The 21,014-nt window shown below is 44.5% G+C and overlaps 1 protein-coding gene across 2 annotated transcripts in view; it reads left to right on the top strand.

Moving 5' to 3' along the window:
* Window positions 1–1,097: 1,097 nt before the first annotated feature.
* The window catches only part of LOC119483008 (potassium voltage-gated channel subfamily D member 2-like), a 49,780-nt gene continuing 29,863 nt past the window's right edge, over window positions 1,098–21,014 (top strand). Inside the window, exon 1 of one of the 2 annotated variants that reach the window (XM_037760992.1) lies at window positions 1,098–2,960. In XM_037760992.1, coding sequence (XP_037616920.1) covers window positions 1,849–2,960 — 1,112 coding nt within the window. In that variant the 5' untranslated portion in view covers window positions 1,098–1,848. The remainder of the gene's footprint in view (window positions 2,961–21,014) is intronic. The other variant, XM_037760991.1, reaches the window with a different exon arrangement.

Here is a 21,014-nt window from a genome sequence, read left to right as displayed (position 1 = left end):
AGTCAGTAAACTTCAGACTCTCTGAAGAGACTCCGAGCTGAAACACGTAACACCTGACAGATTTATTATAATTAGAAACTAATAAAAAGAAAAAAGGTTCTATAAATAAACTGACTATTTAGTCAGAATGATACTGCTCTCCCTGGACCAGCAGAGATCTGGACCCCTCCCTCTATAGTGGAGGTAGAGCCAGAGGAAACATGGGAGACAGGGAGTCACCCCAGTACCAGAGTTTAATATCATAATAAACACATTTAATAAACTGAACACAGATATTATTTCTCCTGCAGTCAGAGGAGAGCTGATAAAGTTCTCAGTTATTAAACCACCTGACCCAGAGTCAGACTGGATCTCCTCATGATCAATAACATGTTTAATGTTTCTACATTTAAAGGAAACAGAGACCTGGTCCACTGACTGAGGATCTATGGATCCGGATCCTGGTGAAAAACCTGGACGGAGACCTCTGTGCGCGCTCCCTGCGGGTCCCTAAAGTAAAAACTCCTCCTCTCGGGAGCGCGCAGACCTGCCTATTGTCAACCGCTGGAGACGGTTCAGCTCGGTGCGTAAAAGGAGAGAAGAGAGATCCGCGAGGTTTCTACCGACACACCCCCAACCGGAGAGAGAGAGAGACAGAGAGAGAGAGAGAGAGAGAGAAGAGAGAGAGAGGAGAGAGAAAAGAGAGAGAGAGAAAGAGGGAGTATAGAGAGAGAGAGAAGAGAGAGAGAGAGAAAGAAGAGAGAGAGAGGGAGCATAGAGAGATAGAGAGAAAAGAGAGAGAGAAAAGAGAGAGAGAGAGAGAGAGAAAGAGAAAGAAGAGAGAGAGGGAGTATAGAGAGATAGAGAGAAGAGAGAAAAGAGAGAGAGAGAAAAGAGAGAGAGAAAGAAGAGCGAGAGAGAGGGAGAAGAGAGAGAGAAGAGAGAGAGAGAGAGAAAGAGGGAGTAGAGAGAGAGAGAGAGAAGAGAGAGAGAGAAGAGAGAGACAAAGAAGAGAGAGAGGGAGAAGAGAGAGAGAGAAAGAGAGAGAGAGTATAGAGAGCGAGAGAGAGAAAGAAGAGAGTATAGAGAGATAGAGAGTAAAGAGAGAGAGAGAGAGAGAGAGAGAGAGAGAGAGAGAGAGAGTATAGAGAGCGAGAGAGAGAAAGAAGAGAGTATAGAGAGATAGAGAGAGAGTAAAGAGAGAGAGAGAGAGAGACTGTGTGAGTAGTGTCAGAGTAGTGTGTGTTTCCACTCCTCTCCAGCAGCACCTGTGTGACCGGAGAACCGGAGAACGAGCCGCTTCCAGCCGAACCTCCTCTCTCTCTCTCTCTGCGGGGAAACACACCGGAGGAGTCCGGAGGAGAGACCGGAGGAGGAGGAGAGCATGATGTCTGCGGACCAGAGCCAGCTCCGTGTCCGGGTCTGGAGCGGGTTCGTCCTGGTGCTGCTGGACTTGTTGCTGCTGGAGGAGGAGGACTACGGACACACCGGGACCGGTTCTAACGGATTCTAGAGGAAAACTGAAGAGTTTATTCTGGTTCTGTGGATGTGAGTTAGTCCGGAGTCCGGAGTCCGGAGTCCGGAGTCCTCTCCCTGGACCGAGGACCGAGGAGGACCCGCTGGTCTCGTGTGGATCTGTTTGTTTTACGCTCCTTCTTCTTCTTCTTCTTCGGTTTTACGCGCCGGTTCCGGTTCGGAGGGTTCGGTTCTGTCTGTCTTGACGAGAAACTCTGCTGATTCTGATCCAGATGTTGTCCAGCTGCTCGGCCGTTCCGTGAACCTCCTCGAACGAGCCCCTACAGAGCTTCAGGACTTGGCTCCAGGACCGGTGCTACGGGACCAGGACCAGGACCGGGCTCCGGGTCCAGCATGGCGGGCGGAGTGGCGGCATGGCTGCCGTTCGCCCGCGCGGCGGCCGTCGGCTGGATGCCGGTTGCGAGCGCACCGATGCCGGTTCCCCCGTTCGAAGAGAAGCGCGGGCACGCGGGACTCCTTGTGCTCAACGTGAGCGGGACAAAGTTCCAGACGTGGAGGGAAACCCTGGAGCGGTACCCGGACACCCTGCTGGGCAGCACCGAGCGGGACTTCTTCTTCCACGAGGAGACCAACGAGTTTTTCTTCGACCGGGACCCGGACATCTTCCGCCACGTGCTCAATTTCTACCGGACCGGAAGGCTGCACTTCCCGCGCACCGAGTGCATCTCCGCCTACGATGAGGAGCTCGCGTTCTTTGGCATCATCCCGGAGATCATCGGGGACTGCTGCTACGAGGAGTACAAAGACCGGCGGCGGGAGAACCAGGAGCGGATCCAGGACGACGAGGACATGGACCAGTCCGGGGACCTGGTGGCTCCGGACCTGGGCTTCCGGGAGAGCATGTGGCGGGCCTTCGAGAACCCGCACACCTCCACCATGGCGCTGGTCTTCTACTACGTCACCGGCTTCTTCATCGCGGTGTCGGTGCTGGCCAACGTGGTTGAGACGGTCCCGTGCAACCCCGCGCCGAACCGGGTCCAGGTGGTCTCGTGCGGGGAGCGGTACGCGCTCGCCTTCTTCTGCCTGGACACCGCGTGCGTCCTGATCTTCACGGTGGAGTACCTGCTGCGCCTGATGGTGGCGCCGAGCCGCTTCCGGTTCATGAAGAGCGTGATGAGCGTCATCGACGTGGTGGCCATCATGCCCTACTACATCGGCCTCGTCATGACCGACAACGAGGACGTCAGCGGCGCCTTCGTCACGCTGCGTGTCTTCCGGGTCTTCCGGATCTTCAAGTTCTCGCGACACTCGGCAGGACTTCGCATCCTGGGCTACACGCTGAAGAGCTGCGCGTCCGAGCTGGGCTTCCTCCTCTTCTCCCTCACCATGGCCATCATCATCTTCGCCACCGTCATGTTCTACGCCGAGAAGGGCTCCAGCGCCTCCAAGTTCACCAGCATCCCCGCCGCCTTCTGGTACACCATCGTCACCATGACGACGCTGGGGTAGGTGATGCTGCGGAGGAAAGTTTGTTGTGTTTCTGTTTGTTGGTGAACTTTAGTTTCAGTCTCTCACTGTGTTGGTGAAGTTTCCAAAAGAAGTTTTTAGATGGTTGAAAGCTCTGGTAGTTGAGTGGCTTTAAACCATCAGAGGAGTCTGAACTGACCTGGAGTCTGTTCTAAAGTTTCACTATCTGCTGCTGGACGTTTACAATCCGATCTCAGACGTCTGGAGCAGATTCAACCTGTTGGTTGTTGTAGAAATATATTTATATAAATCTCTGTTCTCTTCTCTTTCGGCTGCTGTTCTCCAGATGTTTCTCTGTCCGTGGTGCTGAAACGGTCTCATTCGCTGCTGAAGCTGTTGTTGTTGTTCATAAATCCATTATTGTGGTCTGTAACACTGTAACAGTCTGTCAGTAGGTCGGTATACTGACGCTGTAGTGTGACTGTATCCAGACTGTCTGATGGTGTTTGATGTCTTCGCTGTGACACAGATGTTCCTGGTTCTGAGGGAACATCACAGCTGGTTCAGGTTCTACTGTTACCTGATGGTTAACCCTTTTAAAGGGACTAGATGTAAGAATCGTAAATGTCGTGTTAACATCGACATCTGTGGTCAGCGTAGACTTTTATTGTGTTGAAACCTGCCACTTCCTGTTAGGGTTTACTGGAGGAAACCAGCTTTAGTTAAAGGTTACTGTAGAAACAGCTCTTCATTTAGTTCTATTATAGATGATTATATCATCTATAAACTTTGTGTGTGTGTGTGTGTGCTGAGCGTGCTCAGTAGAGTAAATCTCTTCAGTTGTAGTTTGATTCAGTTTGAGGATCAGAGACAAAAAACCTGAAAACCTTCTTCTTCTTCACCGTATCAGGTCTGATTATACATCGACGGGGGAAACCTGGCCTCCTGTATTCTGACTATATTCTTAAAGAAGATTTCTGCTCAGATTAAGAGCTTTTAATTGAAAAAAAACGTAAACCACCACTGAACTTTCACCTCAACTTTAAGGTTTAAATGCTGTTTGGAAAAAGGAGTTTTAGACCTTTAATGTTTTTATTAAAATTACCTGAGACAGTTTTAACTTATAGAAGACATTATTCTGTCATTGTGTTTGTGTGTTTCTTCTTCTCTGTACCACCATCATAGCGTGGAGTCATCCCGAGGCTTTAAACTCTTCTTCTTCTTCTTCTTCTTCTTCTTCTTCTTCTTCTTCTTCTTCTTGAACCATAGAGATGAAATCTGAGACTAAACATTATTTTCATTTAAAAGCTTTTAAATGTCTCAGAGTGAAGTCAAAGAGATTAAAAGCAACAAGAAAAACTCTTATTATATTTATAATATTTCATTGTTCAACACAGGACATTTCAGTAGAATATGACAATAGTATATAAATAATTTTTACTGGCGTCTGGTAGTCTCTTTCAGTCCAACATGGTGGAGGCGTAGCTCTGCTGCTGGACGCTGATGTTGACATGGAACCAACTATTGACTTTAACTTCTTATCGATATACGTTGTTTGGTTACTGTCTTCAAATGTCCAAAATGTCTCCTCCTCCTCTTCGTCTTCATCCTCTTCTCTTCCTGTAATTGACTCCTCATCCAGGTCAGTTAAACTCTTGTTGTGTTGCTCATCACTCAGCTGTCACACTCATTACATCATTAAATGATTAATCAGTCATGTGACTCAGATTAATAATTAATGGCCTGATCAGAGAACTCTGTTCAGTCAAATCAATCAAACTGGGATTGGAATATAAACGTGACTTTTTCTGGTTTCACTCTGTTTCTCATAAAACTAAAAAACTTTAAACAGATGATCTGAATCCACCTGTCACATGTTGGACACACCTGTGTGTGTGTGTGTGTGTGTGTGTCTCATGTGTCAGTTAATTGAAGATCACAAACACACACATGTATAATTCAATCACATGACCTCCGGCTGCTGAGACACAATCTGTGTTCAACCAATGACGTACAAGTAGAGAACCTTTTCAAAATAAAATAAATAAAACACACAGTCAGACCAGAACTGAGTCTGAATAAGATCCAGAACAACTGGAGAACTGATGATTATAATCAGGAACTGATCAGATAACTGAGGTTATTGATCTGTCATCAGTCTGTCATCATGATAGATAACTGAGTCCGTCCTGTTCTCTGCTCTCTAACACTGAACCATGATGGAGGAGTTCAGGGAACATGCTGCTGTCTGCTGGTCTAGGGATGTCACGATACCAGAAATCTAGTAGTCGATACCAATACCAGTGAATTTTCACGATTCTCAATACCCAATTTGATACCACAGTAAAAAAAGGAAAATGATGAGACCTTATTCCTCAGGTATAACTCAATGACTGTAAGAAAACAGCAGAGGCTGTACACACACACACACACTCTCTCTATATAAATCCTCAGATTGCGGTAGTTCAAATTCATTGACATGGTGACAGACCATTAGACCATTAAATATTTATTTTTAAAATGCTAATGTTATATTTTGATGACAATAAAAAAGCACCGCTTTTCAGAGATTTAGCAGTAAACACAACTCTGTGTGTCAAACTCTGACACACAGAGAGCAGAGGACAGAAGGCCTCAGAGAGTTACTCGCCAAACGGAAAATCCACCTGTATTTGGCGCTTGTTAATTTCGGTCACTGATTACAGGCATCGTACGGTACCTTCGGTACTGTAGAAAAAGAGTATCGTCACATTTTTAGAATTTTGGCATCGACTTGAAGTATCGGTTCTCGTGACATCCCTACTGCTGCTGTCTGCTGGTTCGGTTCTGTTGAACAGAAAAGACAGGACGCGTTGACTTTTTAAATATTCAACTAAATCAACATCTGTCCAGAACATCCTGTCTAAAACCAGTGGTTTACACATGTTGAGATAACAACACTAACATTATAATAGTCTCATCGTCTTCTTCTCCCTCTAACACTGAGCCATCATTAAAAGTGTTTTTGTGTGTTTGCCTCATATCAGCAGTAGTGTGATTAGTTTCTAGTGTCTTCATGAACCTCCAGGAAGCATCAGGTTATGAACCAGCAGCCAGAGGAGGAGTTGATCCTCCAGGTAGCTCTTGTCTCCAGACCGGGTCCAGTTTTAGGTTTACCTGTGAAGACGTCAGAGAACTAAAGTTGTGCGTTAAACACCTCAGACTACACAGAAGGTTGTAACCTGACTGGCTGCTGTCGTACTCTGATACGCATCGCTGGCTATTTTTAGTTTGGTATCACTTCAATTCAATGAGCTTGGAGTTCATAGTGGATTCTGTTCTGGGTTCACCACGGTGACCAGGATCAGGTCACAGAGTCAGCAGCCCTGTTACAGAGTAGACGTCACGGTGACGAGATTTGTACAAACTTGTGACAACGCCTGGTCTTACCGATTACATCGGACATTTTACAAGAAGAGATGACGGTATACATGTGCAGAGCGCTGAGTCTGATCATTACCGTTGGGTGGCGGTGTGTCTGGCCCTCTCCGGTAGAGCTTTCTCTGCGGAGCTGCAGGTTTCCAGCTGGCGCTGCTCCATTGTGCACACCAGCTGTGACCGCTCCGTCGTCCTCATGGTGATTACCTTATTAACGTTATGGTTCCCTTATAGCGTTGGGTTTAAACCTGAAATATTGCCAAAAAGGCAATTTTGCTTTTTCACTTCGACAGCAAATCCTTCGCCATCTCTCGGTCTGTCAACTCTCTCTCGTCCCGTGTGTGAAATCTGGCTCCTGCTACTCTGAGCTATGATTATACAGAGCAGAAACTTTAACTTTCATTTTGTAGCGTCCAAAAGCAAAATGACGGTGGTGGCGGTGGGCAAGTAACGTCATCGGTGTGCGCCTGACCACCATGTGACAGTGGTAACACCGGTAACACTGACTACCGGGGCAATCCTGTTACAGAATGGTGTTTCTTTGCCCTCACAAATGATCTCTGATGACTACAGACACTGGTTTGCAGAGAACAAAGTCACGAGAAAACTGATATTTTAGTTTTTACAGAATCCGCATTAATTTAATCTAATTTTGCCAATAAGAAAGAGAGAGATGGGGTTTGACAAGAGATTCGTCAGCCTCGTTAGCTTAGCAGATCCATTAATTTTATCAAGCAGGAACCAGATCTGAAATGGAAGTGGACTTGCTTTTTATTATTCAACCAAAAACCACCACTTTCCTTGAACCATTTTCTAGCAGGCAGTAGGAAGTCAGGGTTGGTTCAGACCGGCAGCAGCTCTTCAGTGTAAATCACCTTGAGGGTCTTTTATTTCGCGTTCCACTTGAAGTCAACAGGAAGTAGTAAATCAGGGTGATTTCCTTTGTGGCTTTCAAAGCGCTGCAGTAGAAGGAGGTGATAAATCGATCCCAGATAACGGATCTGAAATGGAGATCTGGTGCTGCTGGAACTGATTTTTACAATAAAACTCTTCATGGCTGTTTTTAGAGTCACGGTTTCTCTTCTTCTTCTTCTTCTTCTTCTTCTTCTTCTTCTTCTTCTTCTTCTTCTTCTTCTTCTTCTTCTTCTTCTTCTTCTTCTTCTTATTCTTGTTCTTTTTCTTCTACTCTCTGTGTGGGCTGATCCGCTGTTAATGCTGCTAATTAAATTAATGCATTAGCAGCTCAGAACCTCTAAGTGATTATTTTTAATGGTTTCAGTAATGAACCACCTCAGAGGAGCAGCCGAGCTGAAAAGATGTTTTGTGTCGTCAGAAGAGAGTTCGGCTCGTCCCCAAAACGCTGCTGCTGTTTAATTAGGAAATGACCGTTTTAATGACACTCAGAGACTCGGAGGTGATCTGTGGACGCCACACAATTAGACCAGAGAAGGAGAAGAAGAGGAGGCTGATTAGAGGAAGAGGGACGATTAGCATATGTGGACTGATGAGGCTTTTCCCTAAACTCAAACAGGGAGATGAGTGGGAGCGAGTGGCTTAATTTACCCGCTAGTTTCATATCCAACACATGAAAAAATATCTGAACACATCGTCTGTAATCTAAACAGCAGCTGGTAAAAGCAGAGACGTATTGACTTTGTGGCAAATTCACAAGAAAAAAAATCACAAATTTGCAAGATTCTAAAGTCGTAAATTGACTTCTGGCCTCACACGGGGCACCAACAGTGGTCTCCTGGTGAAAGTCTGTTTTTTTTAGACCCACCCATCCACCCCGACCTCCTCTCTACGCGCCGTTCACCGCTCTTTATACTTCCTGGTTCATGATTACGTAGATTACATTAATTTCGTGGGATATATACGGATATATAGTGCCTTAGCTGTGATCTGGTTTATTTTTATATGAGTGGACCAAACGTTTCATCAGGTCCATAAAGACCTGACAGATCAGGGACTCTGGTGATCCATTTGTCCTCCATCCCTTCGTCTCTCTGGAGGTTTACTTCCCCCCCCCCCTCTCCTTTGTGACGAGTCAGCCAAAAGCGACTAGAAAACAATTTATCCGAGTGGAGCTCTGGCCTTTCAGACAGCAGAAGTGAAATAATAGTGTGAGTGTCGTGGCTCATTGATCCGGAGCTGGCTGTGAATATCAATGACAGACAGATAAATACGCTGCTGCACAGCTGCAGCTCACCAACACATTCACAGTTAAACTGTGGCAGGAGGAAGAAGAAGAAGAAAAAGAAGAAGAAGAAGAAGAAGAAGAAGAGGAGCTCGTTTTATTAACAGAAACACAGTAGGTCCACATGAAGGATAAACCCACCCCAGAGACTCTCTTCATCTCTCTCTCAGATCAGCTGGAGTCAGCAGAACGACGGTAGAGATCTGACTGTAATCCTCCTCCATCACCGCTGCTCCTCCATCTTTACAATACGCTACGTTGATATAGAAATATACTGTTAACACTGTGATATACATATGAGATAAAACAACACATTTCTTCTTTTAGATGCTGGACAGAAAACAAATCAGCTCTGTAAAATAGAATATAAATAACACACCAGATATGACACTACTTTTAAAATAAGTAACAATAGTTTTTTTTTTTAATGTTTATTTAATTAATAATAATAATAAACTTTATTCATATAACAGCTTTCATACAAAGAATCCTGCTGAAAGTGTCTAACAACAGTTATAATATAAAAACAAAAAGAGGTGAAACTATTTTGGGATTTTAAACTGTTGGTCGACGTTGAAGACGTCACTTTGGACATTTTATAGACCAAAGAATGAATTAAGAAAATAATTAATGATGCACCGATCCGACTTTTTCAGAGGTCGTCAGACATGCCGTCCCATTGTGAGTCTGTGAGAGAGGATATAAACTTCTTTATGTGTCTGACGTATAATCAGACCGCTGGCTGTTTATTAAACCTCCTCCTCCGACCCCCCCGTCATGGTGGATTATCAGAGGTAGTGCTGCTGATGGAGGAGAATGACAGGAGACAGTTCTGGTCAGAGAACAGTGACTCAGCGTTATTTACCTGCAGTCACGTGTCGTCGTTGTACCTTTAGGAGGAAGCGTTGCCCCCCGGGGGCCTCAGCTGCTGCTGTCAGACCTGGATCAGGATCAGGATCAGGTTTCCTCCCCTCTACACGCTCACTGTGTGACCTGATCTCAGGTCAGTTCACCACCAGAGGATTCAGTGGCACAGATCACCTGTCTGCACCTGCAGGACATGTGACATGTGGCCCCGCCCCCGACCTCCAGTCACACCTGGAGGTGAGGAGGAGCAGCACGCTGCTGCTGCAACACGCTGCTGCTGCTGCTGCAACACACTGCTGCTGCTGCTGCAACACACTGCTGCTGCTGCAACAAACTGCTGCTGCTGCTGCAAACTGCTGCTGCTGCTGTAACAAACTGCTGCTGCTGCTGCAACACACTGCTGCTGCTGCTGATGCAACACGCTGCTGCTGCTGCTGCAACACACTGCTGCTGCTGCTGCAACACACTGCTGCAACACGCTGCTGCTACTGCTGCAACACGCTGCTGCTGCTGCTGCAACACGCTGTTGCTGCTGCTGCTGCAACACACTGCTGCTGCTGCTGCAACACACTACTACTGCTGCAACACGCTGCTGTTGCTGCTGCTGCTACTGCTGCTGCTGCAACACGCTGCTGCTGCTGCTGCAACACACTATGTGTAACCACAGACTGCTGTCAGACAGAACCTGTGACTGATGGAGTTGAACGTGTTCCAGCTGCAGAATAAAACGCTGAGAGGACAGTTTGACTCTCTGAGAGTCTGAGACAGACGACAGGAGACAGAAAGCTTTCAGAGGAGGACGGACCTGAGAGAAGACAGACTGATGGATGCTGTGACAGACGGAGACATACATTTCAATACACTTTGGTCCATGGTGACCCCAACAGAGGTCCAGGTTAGAGGTCCAGGTTGACCCCTAATGTCTGCAGAGTGTTTCCTAACGGGTACCTGGCCTCCTTAAAGTGGCCCCTGGGTGAATCCAGTAGCATCTCTAGTTTACAGGATGATTTCACCAGGTAACGACGTTATAAAGAACGTTATGAACTGGTGCTGGTCTGAGTTAAAGCTGCTGTTTGTTTCCTCATAACGAGGTTATAAAGAACGTTATGAACCGGTGCTGGTCTGAGTTGAAACTGCTGTTTGTCTCTGAGAGATTATAACCAGCCTGATGTCTCCCAGCGGAGCAGAAACTCAATAAAACTCAATAAAAGAGGAATCCAGCGTGTGATGGATGTTTTCTCAGAACACAATCACTTCTTTATGATGTTTTTCTCATTAGAACAGGAAGTCCCCCGACACAAACGCACAGATGTAAATCCATTAACGGCGTCGTCGATACAGGAAACACATTAACTTGTAATATGCTGATTCTCACTCTGCTATAAATCTGAGACACAATAATAACAGCAAACAGGAAGCAGCGACACCTCCAGCTGCCTCTTCTTAAAAATTATCACGTCTTTTTAACTTGGCCATTTTTAACGTCCTCGTCTCTTTATTTTCCTTCGTCACAAAATGAGTTAATTTCTTCATCAGTAATCTGGAGCTTCCATCTCTACAGAACATGATGTCTGTTATTAATCTACCTCTAAATCTCTCCTGAATGTTGTGAGTCGCACCACGTTGAAAAGTACAACGAAAAGTGACGTCCACCAATTATTTAAATTCTTATGAAGTTATTTTCACTAAGAAGCTGCAAGCAAAGTGTTTCAGTACAATATAATAATATTTTATTATAATGTAAAATATTCTCTGATGATGAGATGCAGAATGGTTATTTTTATTTTTATTATTATTATTATTATTATTATTATTATAGTAAGATGTGATCAATTCTGAGCTGCAGACACTGGATGTGAGACCTCCGGTTGAACATCAGCAGCAGGTGAACCACCAACACAAAGATATGAGACAGAGTGAGACCTCCGGTTGAACCACCAACACAAAGATATGATACAGAGTGAGACCTCCGGTTGAACCACCAACACAGAGTGAGACCTCCAGTTGAACCAGCAACACAGAGATATGAGACAGAGTGAGACCTCCGGTTGAACCACCAACATAAAGATATGAGACAGAGTGAGACCTCCAGTTGAACCAGCAACACAGAGATATGAGACAGAGTGAGACCTCCGGTTGAACCACCAACACAGAGATATGAGACAGAGTGAGACCTCCGCTTGAACCACCAACACAGAGATATGAGACAGAGTGAGACCTCCGGTTGAACCACCAACACAGAGCTATGAGACAGAGTGAGACCTCCGGTTGAACCACCAACACAAAGATATGAGACAGAGTGAGACCTCCGGTTGAGCTACCCAAACAGAGATATGAGACAGAGTGAGACCTCCAGTTGAACCACCAACACAGAGATATGAGACAAAGTGAGACCGGTTGAACCACCAACACAAAGATATGAGACGGAGTGAGACCTCCGGCTGAACCACCAACACAAAGATATGAGACAGAGTGAGACCTCCGGTTGAACCACCAATACAGAGATATGAGACAGAGTGAGACCGCCGGTTGAACCACCAACACAGAGATATGAGACAGAGTGAGACCTCCGGTTGAACCACCAACACAAAGATATGAGACAGAGTGAAACCTCCGGTTGAACCACCAACACAAAGATATGAGACGGAGTGAGACCTCCGGTTGAACCACCAACACAAAGAGCAGATGGAGGCGAGAGGTGAATTAGTTGCTATGGTGACAGCAGCCGATTGGCCCTGAACTCGTTAAGTCAGATAAGAGATGATGTTAAACGTCTGGTTGTGTTCCACATGAAAGGAAACAGATAGAGTCCTGTTGTTATGGGACCATTGTTTACAGCTCTGGGTCAGTGTTCTGGTCCAGTTCTGGGTCTGTGTTCTGGTCCAGTTCTGGGTCAGTATTCTGGTCCAGCTCTGGGTCAGTGTTCTGGTCCAGCTCTGGGTCAGTGTCTGTTGGGTTGACACATTCCATCGTTTGTGTCTCACACGTTGTTCAAACTTTTATTTCTGTTAGTTTCACAAACACTTAGGAAACATTTAGATGTGTTTTTATTAAAGGAGGAATAAATAATATTCAGGTTAGATTCAGGTTGATGAATCCTTAAAGCTCATATGAGATGAAACATTTCATTAATAAATTATGAAAAACTAAATCATTTCAGACAAGAAGTGAAGTGTTTAAAACGTCTGCAAGTTTTCATATGGAACTGGACAGCAGCAGACCTTCCCCACACAGGAAGTGTATAATAATGATAAATAGATATAAATAAATAAATGACTGAATGAATAGAGGGGGGAGTTGACAGCAGTGCTGTGTCTCTGCTTCTCCTCCAGCAGCTCGGTGGCTGCAGGACAATAGATCCTAAAATAGAAGTGACTGCTGTTTCTACTGTGTTGTTCCTCTCTGCTCACACACACAACAGGAAGAGGAGGAATACTAACAACTAATACTACCAATACTACTAATACAACTAATACAATACTAATACAATATCAACATAATAATAAATAAGAACTTACTGTTTTAAAAGATGAGTGGATCTGATGTATGACAGTAGAGTCATTTATAACCATAGACGATATATAAGAAGAGGACGTAGTCACTGTGACGTCACCCACTGGTTTGTGGACGTTTTGAAGTCTCGAATTCGGCAGTTTGGCCGTCGCCATCTTGGTTTTTGGCCGTCTCCATCTTGGGTTTAGGTCGTCTCCATCTTGGTTTTTGGTCGTCTCCATCTTGGTTTTTGGTCGTCTCCATCTTGGGTTTAGGGCGTCTCCATCTTGGTTTTTGGTCGTCTCCATCTTGGTTTTTGGCCGTTTCCATCTTGGGTTTAGGTCGTCTCCATCTTGGTTTTTGGCCGTCTCCATCTTGGTTTTTGGCCGTCTCCATCTTGGTATTTGGTCGTCTCCATCTTGGTTTTTGGCCGTCTCCATCTTGGTTTTTGGCCGTCTCCATCTTGGGTTTAGGCCGTCTCCATCTTGGTTTTTGGCCGTCTCCATCTTGGGTTTAGGTCGTCTCCATCTTGGTTTTTGACCGTCTCCATCTTGGTTTTAGGCCGTCTCCATCTTGGTTTTTGGCCGTCTCCATCTTGGGTTTAGGCCGTCTCCATCTTGGTTTTTGGCCGTCTCCATCTTGGTTTTAGGCCGTCTCCATCTTGGTTTTAGGCCGTCTCCATCTTGGTTTTTGGCCGTCTCCATCTTGGGTTTAGGCCGTCTCCATCTTGGTTTTTGGCCGTCTCCATCTTGGTTTTAGGCCGTCTCCATCTTGGTTTTTGGCCGTCTCCATCTTGGTATTTGGCCGTCTCCATCTTGGTTTTTGGCCGTCTCCATCTTGGTTTTTGGCCGTCTCCATCTTGGTTTTAGGCCGTCTCCATTTTGGTTTTTGACCGTCTCCATCTTGGTTTTAGGCCGTCTCCATCTTGGTTTTTGGCCGTCTCCATCTTGGGTTTAGGTCGTCTCCGTCTTGGTTTTTGACCGTCTCCATCTTGGTTTTAGGCCGTCTCCATCTTGGTTTTTGGCCGTCTCCATCTTGGGTTTAGGTCGTCTCCATCTTGGTTTTTGGCCGTCTCCATCTTGTTTTTAGGCCGTCTCCATCTTGGTATTTGGTCGTCTGCATCTTGGTTTTAGGCCGTCTCCATCTTGGTTTTAGGCCGTCTCCATCTTGGGTTTAGGTCGTCTCCATCTTGGGTTTAGGTCGTCTCCATCTTGGTTTTTGGCCGTCTCCATCTTGGTTTTAGGCCATCTCCATCTTGGTATTTGGTCGTCTACATCTTGTTTTTAGGCCGTCTCCATCTTGGTATTTGGTCGTCTGCATCTTGGGTTTAGGTCGTCTCCATCTTGGTTTTTGGCCGTCTCCATCTTGGTTTTAGGCCGTCTCCATCTTGGTTTTTGGCCGTCTCCATCTTGGTTTTAGGTCTTCTCCATCTTGGTTTTAGGCCGTCTCCATCTTGGTTTTAGGCCGTCTCCATCTTGTTTTTAGGCCGTCTCCATCTTGGTATTTGGCGATCCACTCCATCTTGGTTTTAGGTCGTCTCCATCTTGGTATTTGGCCATCTCCATCTTGGTATTTGGCCATCTCCATCTTGGTATTTTGGCCGTCTCCATCTTGGGTTTAGGTCGTCTCCGTCTTGGTTTTTGACCGTCTCCATCTTGGTTTTAGGCCGTCTCCATCTTGGTTTTTGGCCGTCTCCATCTTGGGTTTAGGTCGTCTCCATCTTGGTTTTTGGCCGTCTCCATCTTGTTTTTAGGCCGTCTCCATCTTGGTATTTGGTCGTCTGCATCTTGGTTTTAGGCCGTCTCCATCTTGGTTTTAGGCCGTCTCCATCTTGGGTTTAGGTCGTCTCCATCTTGGGTTTAGGTCGTCTCCATCTTGGTTTTTGGCCGTCTCCATCTTGGTTTTAGGCCATCTCCATCTTGGTATTTGGTCGTCTACATCTTGTTTTTAGGCCGTCTCCATCTTGGTATTTGGTCGTCTGCATCTTGGGTTTAGGTCGTCTCCATCTTGGTTTTTGGCCGTCTCCATCTTGGTTTTAGGCCGTCTCCATCTTGGTTTTTGGCCGTCTCCATCTTGGTTTTAGGTCTTCTCCATCTTGGTTTTAGGCCGTCTCCATCTTGGTTTTAGGCCGTCTCCATCTTGTTTTTAGGCCGTCTCCATCTTGTTTTTAGGCCGTCTCCATCTTGGGTTTAGGTCGTCTCCATCTTGGTTTTAGGCCGTCTCCATCTTGGTTTTAGGCCGTCTCCATCTTGGTATTTGGCGATCCACTCCATCTTGGTTTTAGGTCGTCTCCATCTTGGTATTTGGCCATCTCCATCTTGGTATTTGGCCATCTCCATCTTGGTATTTTGCCGTCTCCATCTTGGTATTTGGCCATCTCCATCTTGGTATTTGGCCGTTGCCACCTTGTTTTTTTTTGCAACCAGAAGTGACATGAGAGGTTTTAATTAACTTTGATGATCTGAAAACACACTGTGAAAGAGTTAAAGTTTGAGACGAAAACACGGACAACAGAAAGGTAGCCCCGCCCTAAAGCATCCCCTGCTTTATGGTCTATTTGACTCTAAATGGGACCATAATTTACTAAATGAAGTTAGACAGAGTGCAGGTTTAAGGCACCTCAGCATTGGCTTCAATTTTCAGACCTGGTTATATTACAGTATATTATAGTACATTACAGTATATTACAGTACATTACAGTACATTACAGTATATGAGTCCAGTGTGACGGCAGCTCTGCCGTCAGTATATTATAGTATATTACAGTATATTACAGTGTATTATAATATATTACAGTATATGAGTCCAGTGTAAACGCTGTGGCGCTGCCTTGCCGTCAGTATAAAGCCAATAAAAGCTCCGGTAGCAGCTGCTCTCATTATTTTTAGCCTCATTGAGACGGTGGCTTCTCTTCAGATAATCATCAGTGTAAACACAGTGTTTAAACACTGTCGTCTCTGCAGACTGAAGCCGATTCATGGTCGACCTCCTCACATCATCTGTTGATGCTCTCCGTGGAAACCAACAAACACTATCTCTTTCTCTTTATTCACATTTCTATTCTACAGACAAACAAGAAAGTTACCGACTGGAAATAGAAACAGAACGACCGGTTACAGGAGGACACGTGGATATAACTTATATTTATCTCATATATTCACCTTTTATTATCATGTGATTATGTTTTTATTGATGGCTGTTAGTGGATGTGTTATATTTTTAGACTCAATATTTTTAAATTGAGGCCAATCATTGAATGAATGAATGAAGTGAGTGAGTGAGTGAGTGAGTGAGTAGTGTTTCTGTGTTTCAGTGGATTTGAACCTGACACCTTGAAGCTGGTCCACCATCAGTGTTACAGCTCATTAGCTGTTATATAAGAGTTTAGTTACAGAAGCTGAGAGGAGGAACTCACCTGTTCATATACCTAACACCAGGATACTGTGACACTAACACACACACACACACACACACACACACACACACCGCAGTGTATTAACCAGCTGTTGTCGTCTGTAAACAGCTGCTGGAGGAATAAATCTGAGAACAGATTTAATGTTTTATTAGTTTATCTGAACAACAGAAGAAGAAGAGGAAGAACCCACTGGGTCCCGGTTCTATACTGGTTCCTTTTATTATTTATTTAATGGTTTATAATGGGGACAGATACAATACGGACAACCTGAAGACAGTGTCATAGTGTTGATAGTGTCCCATGTTCCACATGTCCTGTGTTCATACGTGGGGAGAACATTAGGTGGTTCTAAAGATTGGTCTTTAAGAGGTTCTTGTTGTCATTGAGGAGGTTCTAGAGCTCCTCTAGGTGGTTCTATAGATTGGTCTCTAGAAGGTTCTTGTTGTCATTGAGGAGGTTCTAGAGCTCCGGGTGGTTCTAAAGACTGGTCTCTAAGAGGTTCTTGTTGTCATTGAGGAGGTTCTAGAGCTCCTGTAGGTGGTTCTAAAGATTGGTCTCTAAGAGATTCTTGTTGACGTTGAGGAGGTTCTAGAGCTCCTCTAGGTGGTTCTTAAGATTGGTCTCTAAGAGGTTCTTGTTGATGTTGAGGATGTTCTAGAGCTCCTGTAGGTGGTTCTGAAGATTGGTCTCTAAGAGGTTCTTGTTGATGTTGAGGATGTTCTAGAGCTCCTGTAGGTGGTTCTGAAGATTGGTCTCTAAGAGTTTTTTTTTTTTCTTGTTGAGAAGGTTCCAGAGCTCCTCTAGGTGGCTCGTTGTAGTGGCCAAACGGCGGTACTACGACTTCCGTGTCCGTCACGTGATGCCATTGGGCCCAAAAAGACTTTTTCTCATAGACTTAGATTGGGAAAAGAGACTTCTGTATCATTTATTTTGAGGTAAATCAAAAGTATGAACACTCTAATCGTCCTTATTTAAATCTGGTTCTCTTTATACATCTGTGACGTTCTGCAGGTGGAACGTGATGGTCACCATGCTGCCTTTATGTTGTCCGATCAGACACAGCGGGTTTTTTTTTTTGCAGTTTGCTGCGTCTTTTTCTTTTTTTAATGTTGACCTTAGCTTAATAACGCAAGGCGCCTCAGGTTGGTGAAGGGGTTCTGGTTCTGGTTCTGGTTCTGTTGTTGATTCTATTGGTCACTGAGAAGGTTCTAGAGGCAACTGAGGAGGATTTATTCAGTGTACTTTGCTGGTTCTTAGTGGACCTGCAGTGTTGGTAGATTCCATTGATCACCAGGAAGGTTCTATTGGACACTGGGGAGGTTCTAGGGGGCCTTTAGGTGGTTCTACTCAACCTGGTGTCACTGATGAGGTTCTAATGGTCTAAAGTAGTTCTCTTGGTGCTTCAGGTGGTTCTCATGAATCTTTTCTAGACTGTTTTCTTGTGGTGAATAAAATAAATAGATTAACTTATTATATAGAAGGAAGTGATTGAGCAGTAGAATGATTCCTATTAATAAGGAACCGGAGTGTCTCTCTGTTTGTTCTGTTCTCAGTGTCATTCAATAACCTGATCATCTGATCATGAAGCATCCTATTAATGTGTTAATAATAACAGTGTTGTTGAGTGTGTATATTAATGTGGCTGTGATGGGGGGCTGCTCCGTGTTCCTCTAGGTTCTCTATCGATCCGCTGGCTCTAATGTTCCGTCTCTTCAATGTTTAGTGTATATTAATATGTTAATAATAACAGTGTTGTATTAATGTGTTAATAATAACATCAGACTGTATATTAATGTGGTTGTGATGGAGGAGCTGCTCTGTGTTCCTCTGGTTCTCTATCGATCCCTCGGCTCTAATGTTCCCTCTCTTTAATGGGCTGCGGGAGGAACATCGATTGGTTGTTTCTACGGCAACAAGCAGGATGGCGGTTCGAATCCCACAGTGACCCTGATCCTAGATCAGCTTATTATGCTGCAGGGTATTAACCCTGCATCTATATTTACTCTGTTTATTTGCACTAACTGAATCCTTTAATAAGTCAATGGTTATATTAAGGGGATTTTAATGGATTACCTGCAGGTTTAAGGGATTTTTAAAGAACAGAAACACCTAAAATAAACAGGAAAGACCTTCAGTTTTCATTAAGGGCAACATTCAGAGATTTAATACTACATTCATACACGGTGGTGATGATGATGGTGGTGGTGATGATGATGATGGTGATGGTGGTTGTGGTGGTGGTGGTGATGATGGTGATGATGGTGGTGATGATGGTGATGATGGTGATGATGATGGTGGTGGTGGTGATGATGATGATGATGGTGGTGGTGGTGATGATGATGATGATGGTGATGATGGTGATGATGATGGTGGTGGTGGTGGTGATGATGATGATGATGATGATGATGTTGGTGATGATGATGGTGATGATGATGATGATGGTGATGATGGTGGTGATGATGATGATGGTGGTGATGATGATGATAATGATGGTGGTGGTGGTGAGGATGATGATGATGATGATGATGGTGATGATGGTGGTGGTGGTGAGGATGATGATGATGATGATGGTGATGATGGTGATGATGGTGGTGATGATGATGGTGATGATGGTGATGATGGTGATGATGGTGGTGATGGTGGTGGTGGTGGTGGTGGTGATGGTGATGATGATGATGATGATGATGATGACGGTAATAATGGTGATGATGATGATGATGTAATGATGGTGATGGTGATGGTGATGGTGATGATGATGATGATGATGATGATGGTAATGATGGTGATGATGATGATGATGGTGTTTTTGTCTAGTCGATGCTGACTTATTGACAAATAAATTTGTCAACTTGTTGCCGTCTCTTTTCCAACACATTGCTGCCTCGTTTCCAACCGTCTGCCAACTTGTTGCTGACTCATTGTTGAATTGTTGCAGATGTTATTCCAGATGTTATTGCTGATGTATTGTCACAAGTCATCTATTTAAGATACTTTCTCGTTGACGGTTTGATGTCGCCGTTGAAGTTGTGATGTCAGCAGGTCGTTTACTAATCATCACACCTCCGTCTGTTTCCATGGAGATGTGACGTGTAAACCAGGTGTCACATGTTCCGTGGTGTAGCGCGGCGTACCCGTTAGTGTGTGTATGTGTGTGTGTGTGTGTGTGTGTGTGTGTGTGTGAGAGTGTGCAAAGAGCAGCAGAGCGTGAACTGTAAACACCTCGCACTGGTGTATCACCACGGCGACCAGATGGTGCTGCTTGGAGACCGCCACCAAGGTGACCTGTGAGTTGCTGGGGGGTGCATACATGTGTTTGTACTGCTACACTTGTGAGGACCCTCAGTGACCTATTACATCATTACATTACATCCTGGTCCTGACCCTGATATTAATATATTCATATTAATAAACCAAATATGACCTTGTTAGTTTCTTTTTAAAGAGTTGAGATTAGTAAATGGTAAATTAACAGTTAATTAAACTTAGTTAATAGTTATTTCACTGTTAACAAAAAATGAAATGATAATTATAATGTTTACTAATTATTAGTATAATTTGTTATTTTGGGTTAGGCAACAAAACAGTTAAATTTAGGGAAAGTGTTTGTGATTTAGCCTAATATAAATAAAAAACATATAAATAAATAACTACAAACACAAAGACAACGTCACATTGTTGGTTTCATTCAGGATGTGAACTCTGGTCTCCTGGTGAAAACATTGTGTTTAATACAGCGCCTGACTTCCTCTTCTGCTCCTGTCATCATTACTACGGTCACTAGAGGTCGCTGTCGTCTTCTTTTACACCTTCTTTCAGAGATCTACCATGTGAATAGATAGTTAAACCTACTAGTAGGTATAGTAGGCCCCTACTGACCCACATCTATGGGGCTCAAAGCGACTGATAACGCCTATTTGATAGGCTGATAACAGTCACATGACGACCAGAGGTCAGACGTATAAAACTGTAGACGCATTCCCTTCATCCGATTTCTGAAAGTGAAACTGAAATCATTGCGGAGCCTCCGATGAGAGCTGAAGATTTATCATAATATATGATATTAATAATAATATGAATGTGCTGTGTGGATGTTGACGTGTTCAGACTGGAGGTTATCATATTATCGATCACAGTGTTTCCATCAGAGTTAACGAGCCAATCAGGACGTCTCGTATTAACATCATAAATGAGACGGACGTTGAATATTAACGGATCAATAACTTGAGTGGATTATGATGAAGTGACTCACACAGTTATTGATCTGCTGTTATCGATCAGTCTGTCAGATTAATGACACTACAGGTCACATGATCAGAGACGGTAATCAAGTGGAAATTTGTAAAACCATTTCACACTCTGCTGAACAGTCGTGTGGGGGAAAAGAAATAGGAGGAAGAAGACACAGTAACTCCTGCTGCTGGTGTCCTGTGATGTTTAGTAACATGTATTATGATGAAGAGGAGGAGGAGGAAGAAGACACAGTAACTCCTGCTGCTGGTGTCGTGTGATGTTTAGTAACGTGTATTATGATGAAGAGGAGGAGGAAGAAGACACAGAACCTCCTGCTGCTGGTGTCGTGTGATGTTTAGTAACATGTGTATTATGATGATGAAGAGGAAGAGGAAGAAGACGCAGTAACTTCTGCTGCCGGTGTCGTGTGATGTTTAGTAACAGGTATATTATGATGAAGAAGAGGAGGAAGAA

Source organism: Sebastes umbrosus, chromosome 23 (genome assembly GCF_015220745.1).
Source record: "Sebastes umbrosus isolate fSebUmb1 chromosome 23, fSebUmb1.pri, whole genome shotgun sequence".
NCBI lineage: Eukaryota > Metazoa > Chordata > Actinopteri > Perciformes > Sebastidae > Sebastes > Sebastes umbrosus.
The sequence above is the reverse complement of the archived record's forward strand: the minus strand, read 5'-3'. Positions and strand labels throughout refer to the sequence as shown.